The 10,283-nt window shown below is 35.4% G+C and overlaps 1 protein-coding gene across 3 annotated transcripts in view; it reads left to right on the top strand.

Annotated features, from left to right (window-relative positions):
* Positions 1-10,283, top strand: part of lin28b (lin-28 homolog B (C. elegans)) — a 33,559-nt gene continuing 23,276 nt past the window's right edge. The window contains exons 1-2 of one of the 3 annotated variants that reach the window (XM_015369806.1): positions 1-79; positions 8,986-9,179. In XM_015369806.1, the coding sequence (XP_015225292.1) occupies positions 49-79; positions 8,986-9,179 (225 nt within the window). In that variant the 5' untranslated portion in view covers positions 1-48. Of the gene's footprint in view, positions 80-4,909; positions 5,046-8,125; positions 8,336-8,985; positions 9,180-10,283 lie in introns of those variants that run through there. The other 2 variants (XM_015369809.1, XM_015369808.1) reach the window with 2 other exon arrangements.

The raw sequence follows: 10,283 nt of genomic DNA, 5'->3' as shown, positions 1-10,283 counted from the left end.
GTCGGAAGAAGAACCTAATTTATCTGCAGGTCGGAAATAAAAAAAAACATGTCTACTTCTTCAACTGTTACTCCAACAGGTGAGTCTGGAAATATTTTGTTTCCTTTTTATTAGTTGTTTTTCTTTTCTTTACTATGTTTGCGAAGCTTAGTTTATTGACCCGAAACGACCCCTCTTAAAAAAAAAAAAAAAAATCTGTTTTCAATTAAGTTCTTCTGGAATTAAACAATTTTTCAATCGCAGCAAAGCTTCACGCCCCTTTATGATAAGCAGGCTGCTCACCGACAACAAATAAAGACGGATGAACATGACAAAAGACAATTTCACCACTCTTTGAAACCCCGAAATTGACATGATTTTATAAAGAAAGTAAAGAAAAATTTTGAGGAGAAAACCAATCTATGAATGAGTTGTTCAGAGGTAACTAAATCTGCGTTTATGACGTCAAAGCCTACAAAAAGTGAAATAAAATCCTGCAGTCCGCTTATTTCTCTTCGTTAAAATAGGAAATGTTTTTTTTAATATATATATAAAGATATGAGCAAGTATTTGGTTGAATTATGGACATTTAAAATAAAGAAGTTTTGGGAAACCTTTGGAGAACCGCTTTCCGTCCGCCCCTCCACGTGACGTCATCGATATATCATTCACATATTTGCTTTTAAGTCGGACTAAAGAAAAATATATACTGCCTTTTTTTGCGTTGATTTTTATATGTATATTTAAAAAATTCGTTTATTTACTTTAATCTGATAGGTGATCTAGATGTATTTATTTAAATAGGCTACTTAAAAAAAACGCATCGGATTTAAATCTACTTTTTTAGTTTAAAAGCACAGATTTGAATCCATACATCCATGTTTAAGAGGTGCATTTTTGTAAGGAACTAAACGAGACAGAATATAAATAATCCTTCCACAGTTAGTTTCTTTTATTTAAACTTTAATGGACTCTTTTTAATTATTTTTCGTTTTGTCTAAATGTTTTTTAACGAAATCCTTAGCTCTATGAAAATATGTTTTTTTTCATAACGCTGCAACTTTTCTCTTGCTTTTGCAAAAATAAATCCAATACTTTTTACATGAGATTCCGGTGAAATTTCCGCAATCAATGACGTAGAATTGGAATAAATTATGAATAAAACAACTTTATAAGAGTTCAGTAATCAATAACTTGTGCACATTAAATTAAAATAAAGGATCCTAAACATGACCTGGTTGGCGCCCAGTTTTTACACTTCCCTCTGAACTTTTTTTTTTTCTTTAAGTAACGGATTGGTAGCTGGAATGCATGAAGTAAACGACGAAAAACACCCCCCCTCCATAAAAAAAAAGGGCGAAAGAGAAACGGAGCTCAATGAACCCTTTGAACTACAATGACAGGAGCGCAGAGTAAAGGCAAATTTCCTCTGGGATCCTACAGGGTGCAGGATTGGGGGGTTGGGTGGGGTTAGCTGGGGTGATAGAGTACACAGTCTGCTTAGAAGGTTGCTATTCAAACCACTCAGGAATCTGGCTTTGTTTATCAGGTGCTCCAAAATGGAGATTTGTCCCAAAATATCAGAATATTCTGAGGATTTGTCTGTGACTTGTTATGAGCTTCCAAAGACATGGTTCCAGCACACTGAAAAAAAAAAAAAATCTTTCTTAAATTAAGTGTATTTACCCTTAATTTTTGCAGGTGAATAGGATTATCTGCCAATGGAATGAGTATTTTTACTCCTAAAATAAGATGATTAGATAATATACACTTGAAATAAGACAAAGCCATTGTTTTTTTCTTATTTTAAATGTAAATTGTCTTGTTCCATTGGCAAAGTGTCTCAGTTGCCTCCTCAATTCAAGAAAAAAAAAATGCACTCAACTTGAGCAAAAATGACTTATTTAGATTTCCATTTTTTCGCAGTGCAGTTCAATTTACTGGTCAACAAATTCCAATTTCCAATCAGGGGAGTTATGAGCAAAAATACAAACCATAATTCAATTCAATTCAAAGCCTTCTATGAGAAAAAAAGTGCCAAAACATCCCCTATAGGTTCAAATTCACATTTATCATCTATCTATTTGTCAGATCTATCTGTATCGGACGTAATTCAAAACATCATAAATGTCAATTAACAGTATTGATTATTTTGCTATGAATCAAAATCTTCAGTGAGACTAAAAGAAAGCTGATTGCTTGTCTTGTGGAAATACAAGATATAAAGGTTCTATGAGCAAAACAGGCATCTTTCCACATTAATCTTTTCTAAATCTCATTAAAAATGCATCCATCAGATGAAAGTTGATTTAACGTGAGATTAATTTTCAGAATATTGTACTTTCCATGAAGTTAATTGGCTTACAGAGCACTGTAAATGGCACTAAAATAAGAGTAAATTCTGGCAAATATCAGGCGGCTTCTGTATTTTTATTTTTCAATGAGGTTAATGTTTATTTAACAGAAGGTAGAACCAGGAATCTTTTCCATCATTATGAAAACAAATAAATTTTCAGAAGAAAAACAAAAACTATCAAACATAAAAGTGAAAATTCAGGAATGAGTCACTTTATAACATTAAATCAGTTTAACTGTGAAATAAACAGCAATCAGACAACAGTAACATCATAGGTGAACATTATGAAGGAACAAATTGCTTAAAATTATAAATTTTTAAATGTCTGTGGGATAACCTGGTGTATTTATTGCAGATCAAATATTTTAAGATTTTAAAAAACAAAAACATACACATACAAATCAACAATTGCCTCATTTTATTACCAGAGAGAATTACTATGTAGTTGAATAGGTTGACATTAAAGTGTTCTAACTATGGTAGTCTTTTCCAGATTGCAGCATATATGCTGAAATACTATAACTATTGGTTGCTTTACTAGGAACATTATTACCTGTGCTGGGCCATATTGCTTTACAGTGAATAACTGTTGTAGTTAAGCACAAAAATTTCAAAATAATGTGAAGTTATCAACACCTAAAAAACAAATGGAGATTTGCAGCAAAAGGAAGGCTGAAATAAAATAAGGTGAGTGTAAAACCTCACACAAAACATCCCAGGAATATATATAGTATCTTTTAAAAAGAGAATTGCTTGCGGTTTAGCAACATTTCCCCATCTTAATGTTCTTTAAACTCATCGAAACCAAGATTGATAAGTAATAAAAACATTGATTAATATATTGACATGTTCAAACAGAACAAGATTTTTAATATTCAATCATTTCCTAATGGTGATTATTAGGTGTCTTCCTTCAACTCCATAAAATGTTTTTGATCCTATTATAATTACATAGAAAGAAAGATGCAGCTTTAGAAAAATCTTTTAAAAATGACTATAAGCACACAAATGAGATAATACGCTGTAATATCTCAACCTGTTTTGTTTGGAGGGGTCTTGATTAATCAATGCTGAGTGTTAAAGTGATATAAAATTGTATTCTTTTTTTTTCAAAATTGTAAATCTAATACTAAGCATAGATATTATGAAATAAAGATTTTTCTCCTTTAAGAATGAGTTTAGTTCTTTAGATTTTTTTTTAGCAAGTCTTTGGATTTTGTTCATGTTCAGCATTCTGCTTTCATTAGTTTAACTCAACCCAGCCCTTAAATGCAGATTAAAATGTAAATTTTTGTTGTTCTTTTAGTTCACACACAAAAAAATAATAATATCTAAAAAAAAAAAAATGGTTTTCTGCTTTTGTTCTTTCAGAACTGTCAGGCTACAAATAAGTTCATTCTAAAACACAAAAACCTTAATTATTTATATATAAATATATATATGTGTGTGTGTGTGTGTGTGTGTGTGTGTGTGTGTGTGTGTGTGTATTTAATTCAGCTTTACTAAAAGGAAAAAGAGGTAATGTTAAGTTTGAGGAAAATATTTAGATTTAACAGATAATTAAAGAATCAAATGTTTTTTTATTTTTTTTATTTAGGAAAGCAAACATACATGTAAAAGAAGAACTGCTTTTTACATCATGTAACGGTTAGCTATTCTGTTGGTAGTTGATGTTAATTATAGAGAAATGACCATTGTTGGGCTGAATTAAAGCTTAAAAGGAGAAAAATCCACCTTAATCTTGGTTTTCTTTTCTTTATAGATTATTTGTTTATTTATTTATTTTTTTTATTTCTATTTGTCTTGAAATATACATTAAGGTTCCTTTTATCTTATACCTTCTTGTTACCAGAAAGTGAGAACATAAGCTTCCCATACATAAATACTAATTTTCTTTCACACCTCAGCGAACAGCGCTGAGGTGATCTCCTCCGACCTTTGATGATCAGAAAGCTGTCGGGGATATGATTGAGTGGATCACATCTGACACTGGTATCCAACCCTGTGACCCCAACCATAATTCTGTGGTGACTGCAGAGGCCTCCACCACAAGCATCTTCAAAAACAGGGCCTTTCCATGGAGGGGGGTGGGCTTTGGGCTGGGTTTGGATTGGATTGGGCTGGGCTGGGGGTAGGGGCCAAGCCTGTGAATTCTGGAGGGTGGGCTATTTGGTGCTGGGTGGGTGGGGTTAAGGGCTTGTTTTTGTTTCATTCCTTCCGACATGTTTTTCCCTCTCTCCTTACAACCGGGAATAACCTCCTGAGAAACGTCCTACCAGGGTTAGGTGTGAGATAAGGTGGGGGGAGTTTCTCCGTGAGCAGACTATTTTTCATGCTTGTTGTTTTCAAGCTGGTGGACGGCCTTGAGGATCTGCAACCTTCCCTCCTTCTTTCTCTTTCAGCAGGGTTCTGTTTTTAAGCTAAAAAAAAACACAAAAAATGAACAAAATAATTGTTCAAGTTATGCAAAATCTGCCAGAGATAATGATAGCTAAGAGTGAAACCTGCTTAAAGTTGATCTAGTAAAGATATGGTGCAAAAGAAAACTAACTTACTGGGGATATTTACAAAGACTGAAGATGGTCAAGACAGAAATGATTAAGTGGAGATCAGAAATGACAGTTTTCGGGCTTGTTTTTCCATAGTTTTCTGCTCACATTCCAAAGCTGTGAGTTCAGCTCTCCTCTGGTGCCCACAAGGATGCTGGGAGGTTAGTCATCGAGTGTTCAGAACATGAGCTCGTGCTTTGTTTTAAATTACTATGATCTGTTGTTCTCTTTGTATTTTTCTTTAAGTTTAAAATTCAGGTTTTAAATAAATGTCAAGTTTATTTTGGTCTCAAATTCCCTCATCAGAAGCTGTCATTTTAGATTCAAATCAGAGTGAAAGAGGGAAGATTGTTTGCCTTTATGTCAATGGGATTGTATTATTTGTGTATCTGAAGCATTGTTCATATGTTTGGATTTACAGTCAGACCAAACTCTTAATGTGATTTTTGCAAGAAAAAGTGTCTCAGGAATGAAGAGATTGTATAATTTTTAGACATTGACAGTTAATCTTCTTTAGGAAAAAAATAATTTCAGACACCCCCTAGTAATATAAGTGTCTTTCAAGATGAGAATGCTAAGGAGCTTTACAAAAAAAATCTGTTAATACTAAAGAAATAAAAATAAAAAGCCTTTGGTTAAATAAATGACACTTAAGTAAAATGAATTAAAATCCCATTAATTAACAGTTTCTTCTTGAACAAGTTCAGTTAGTCCACATAATGAAAAAAGTAAAATTTCAAGAGTGTAGGTGCTTTATCTGAAGTTTGTCTATTTTATTTATTGTTTTATTCTTAATATTGGAGCAATAACAAGCCCATAGCAACCATCTTAACTGACCTGATGGTTATAGAGCTTTAGTGATTCAGTAACCTAAAAAGCTCTATTGCAGGATGATGAAAGTTCAGTACAGAATTTTAAAGTAAATATTGTGCTGAACAAGGAGCTGGAGCTCTGCAGTCCAGAAAACACACTAAACAGGAGCGGTTGGAAAATCATGTAGAAGATTTTGTAGGTGCAATTTGGGAAAACTACAGGACATAGGGGGAAGTTTTCAAGTGAGGAGCGAACAGTGATGATTGGGGCTCTCTCTGTGTCACCTATATTTTTTCAGAAGCCTCAAGTATTTCCACGCAGATTGTTTAAAAAATATATTTTTGGCATATATCTGAAGAAATTGGAAAACAATATACAGGCATTTAAAAAAAAAGAAAGAAAGAAACATTTCTTTCAGCCATCTGAGCAGGCACTATGAAGCAACAGGTGGGGGTTGGGCACACTGGTGCTTCAATGACCCAGTAAAAAAATCTCGGTCTTTCTGGAACTTTTTCCTCCTTTTACATTCAGGGGACTTCAGAGCATAAAGATCTAAACAGGTTACATTTTAAATTAATTAATTAAATTAACAATACTGGATGGAGCTGCTTGGCTCATTTACTTCTTTTTCACATCTTTAAAGGCAGTTTTGTCCAAACAGCTAAATCTGTCTATTAAGCAAACGCAAACTGTCGGAGCCTTCTTTCAGTCAGCTGATGGGGCAGTGCACAGCATTAGATCAGGTAGAGGCAGTGTTGCTCCTCTTTATCATATAGCCTTTAGTTTCCTCAACTTGTTTTTTTCTGTAACTTTTCTGTAACCAGAAATACCTGTTTCAAATTTTCCAAATGCTAATAAGGGGGAAAAACCTTTCTGTTTGCCAAATGACTGAGATATATGCAGCAACAGATAGAGTAGAGACAGTGTTTTACTTTAGTTTCCACCCAAAATACGGTTTTGTTTTTAACCATAAATAAATATAATCAAAGAACCTGATTGGGTCCTAATAAACTGTAATGAAGACTGTATTCAGCCAGCTGATAAGGCAGTGCTCAGCAACACATAGGAGAAAAGTTCCCCCTGCATTACTCTCTATATACAATATTTAAGGACACATTTGCATTTCTTGTAGGAGTAACAGCACTGCAAAAAAAAAAACATCTACAAATAAGTAAAACATTTCTTAAATGAAGTGTATTTACCCTTAATTTGAGCAGGTAAATAAGATGATCTGCCAATGGAATTAGTATTTTTACTCCTAATGTATGGCCCAGCTTTGATGACACAAAAAGGTGGAAACCTACAAACGCCACAAATGCACCATGGACTTATTTTACGCAGGCAACAGAAAAAATGCTCTAGGTAAACACCTTTAGTTTTCTCAGTTATTTTTTTCCTCAGGCAAGCAAACAAAAAAAGACAAACATTTCCTCCATGTTTCTCTTGCACTGGTAAAAAACCATACGCCCACCCAGATGCATGCTGGTCCTACGCTTGACTGCCTATTTATAAAAAATAATTAACCTAAATTAATCATAACTAACTAAAAATGAAGGAACATGACTAAATAACCAAAATACATAATCTAATAACAGATATTAAACAATAAAGTAAAATAAACTTGGATAGATTATGCACAAAAAACATTTTTAATCATTAACAAAAAATTATTTGCTCCTACACCTAAAATAAGATAATTTGATAATATACACTTAAAATAAGACAAAACAATTGTTTTTTTTCTTCTTTTTAATGTAAATTGTCTTGTTTCATTGGAAAAGTGTCCAACATACCTCCTCAATTAAAAAATGCACTTAATTTGAGTAAAAATGACTTATTAAGATTTCCAAATTTTTTTTTGCAGTGAGGTGGAGGAAAAGGCAAAAATGATGCCACTCCACTAGAAAGGCAGGAAAAATATATCACTGAAAAATTCCTCTGCCATCTTGTTTAGAATGGCTTTAAACTCTCAGAAAAGTATGACTGGAAAAAATAATTAGCAGCTACCACCTTAAATCCCATCCTTGATGTAGGTAATGGCCCCATATTTCATTATCATTATCATTTACATGTGTTTCTGATGTATTTCTTGTTTTTTTCCGTGTTATTCTTGTTGCCATCACCACCCAACTGCCCCCAACATTAATCCAAGCATAATTTAATCTAATCTAATCTAATCTGAGTGCATAATAGACTCATGGTTGCCACACCAGCCCATTATAATAGGGATGGGGCATCTATCATAACTGGAATATATATGATCACTTTATGATGACTGTTATGGATGTTGTTCTTATCTGTAGAGGTGGAAGTTTGCGACAAAAAAAAAGTAATTGACAAAGTCACGTGCTCTTACTACGGGAACGGGCACAGCCAGCAGGAGAGCGAATAGAGAGAGAGAGAGGGAGGAGAGGGAGGAGGAATAGAGCGAGAACAGAGGTGGTGTGAGAGAGGAAGGGATCCGAGGGAAGAGAGAAAGACATGACAAAAATATCAAAAGGCAGAAAGCACGCTGTACCATGCGAGCCAAACTGGCGACCGACGGGATAGAGGATGTCGGATTAATGGTGAAGACCGCAGAGGAAGCTTCTCTATCGCAACTTGGGCGCTCAGGGTCCGCGGGGAAACATGGCCGAAGGTTATTCTGCAATTATTATCATTTATTGACGTACCTAGAAATATGAATCCACTCTTTAACGCGAAGCGAGGAGGATGAGGTGCAGGGGAGGCAAGGTGCAGCGCGATTATTGTTGCAAACCCTCTGAAAACAGAAGGAAAATCAAACTGACGCGCCCCTTGCCGAGCACCGTGTCTAACCATGTTTGGCTGCGTTCACATACGCGCATTGTTAGAGCGTGGTCGTGTAGTAAAAGCTCGATCAACCCATGTGTACACCTGCCTTTTTTTTCCTCCTTCTTTGCAACTCCACAGCAGGAACTGGGTTGTAGATGCGTGACAGGACAGAAAAGCCCCCCCTTCATAAGTCACAGAGCATGCCTGTGCACGATGCAGCAGCAGATGCACTCATCTGTCACCGATTAACAACTTTTCTGAGACATACGCCGCATTTTTCTTAATTAAACATATTAGTTTAGAAATTTTCTACCGTCCGTGAACTTCACATTTCAAGTTATAGGGGGAATCCCCGCTTTTTCCCTTGCTTTTAAGCTCATTTTTAAAAAATGTATCTTATGGGACTCGTATAAAAGGAGTGTATGCAAGCAGAAAAGATGCTTCTCTAATTTCCCGTTTTTTTTTTTTTAATTATTATTATTATTTTTTTTTTAGGAGGGCCGGGTAAAGGTGGCGGCGGAGAGGATCCCGCCAAGTCCAGCGAGCAGCAGGAGAGGATCCGAACCCAGATCCTGTCCGGATCAGGCTTCTGCAAGTGGTTCAACGTCCGGATGGGCTTTGGATTTATATCAATGACAAACAGCGAAGGGAACCCCGTAGACCCTCCTCTGGATGTTTTCGTCCACCAAGTAAGTTAAAAAACAATTTAACATAAACAGATAAACAGCTGATTTCTAATTCTAAACAGAATTGACATTTCCCACATATATAGTTTTTTTTCCCCCTCCAAAAAGAGAGTTATATTGTGTGATCCGGATGTTTTGCATTGCCAAACATGTTACTGTGTTTCCTCTTTTGGCCACATGCGATCAGCCCCCCCTCCCTCCTTGCTTCCCTCTCTCCTGTGTGGCTCTGACACCACTAGTTTCACACTTTGGCCCTTAATGGACAGCAGAGCTTGCTTGACACCCAGCCAGCCAACATGTCGGCCAGCATGTGTTTTTCTTCTTTTCTTTCCTCTAAAATCTTAACTTAACATTGAGCCTTGTTTTGCTCTGCATTGCTTATGTTGATCCTGAACACACATGAAGCCAGGCTTGCTTTTCTACCACATGTTGCACTGTTGATTTATTATGTAGGCTGCAGGAGGTCACTCAGAGGCCTGTTTTTTGACTCATTCCATGATTTTCTCACCCTTAAGCTAAGGCCTTTTTATGGTCCTGCAAAGCGTTGTTACTCTTCCGAGGATTTCCAGGCTGGAGGATGAGGGGACATATTGTCCTCTAGCTTTTATGGGCTTCAGAAGACATGGAGCTAGTTGAGGGGATCAACATTTCTGCAGACATTTCTATTTGAACATAGGATCCTAAACTTCTTCAAAATCAGTTCTTGCATTCCCCGGACAAGCCCTGCTTTCTTTGCCATAAATATAAGGAGTCACGAGACCTATACAGGGGTGTGCACAGAAGGTTTTTAAAGGAGCAGCCAAATGGGGGCCACTGATATGTAGAGTGAATAGGCGCTATATAAATAAACTGAATTGAATTGATATGTTGGTATTAATAATGATATATTAAAAAAACAAAAACTAAACACAAAAAACAAAACAAATACCCATGTTCTTATTGGGGGAAAAAGTGCTTCTAATTCTTCAAGCAGCAATAGCTTAAGTTGATTGATTGATTAATGTTTTGTTGAAATTAATTTCCAACAATGATGCTAATTTAAGTTTTTTTGATTTGTAAGAATATTGTTTAGGGCCCTATGAAATCTATTATTATAATTTCTGTTCT

The sequence above is a fragment of the Cyprinodon variegatus genome, unplaced genomic scaffold, assembly GCF_000732505.1.
Source record: "Cyprinodon variegatus isolate N-32 unplaced genomic scaffold, C_variegatus-1.0 Scaffold38, whole genome shotgun sequence".
Classification (NCBI taxonomy): domain Eukaryota; kingdom Metazoa; phylum Chordata; class Actinopteri; order Cyprinodontiformes; family Cyprinodontidae; genus Cyprinodon; species Cyprinodon variegatus.
The sequence above is the reverse complement of the archived record's forward strand: the minus strand, read 5'-3'. Positions and strand labels throughout refer to the sequence as shown.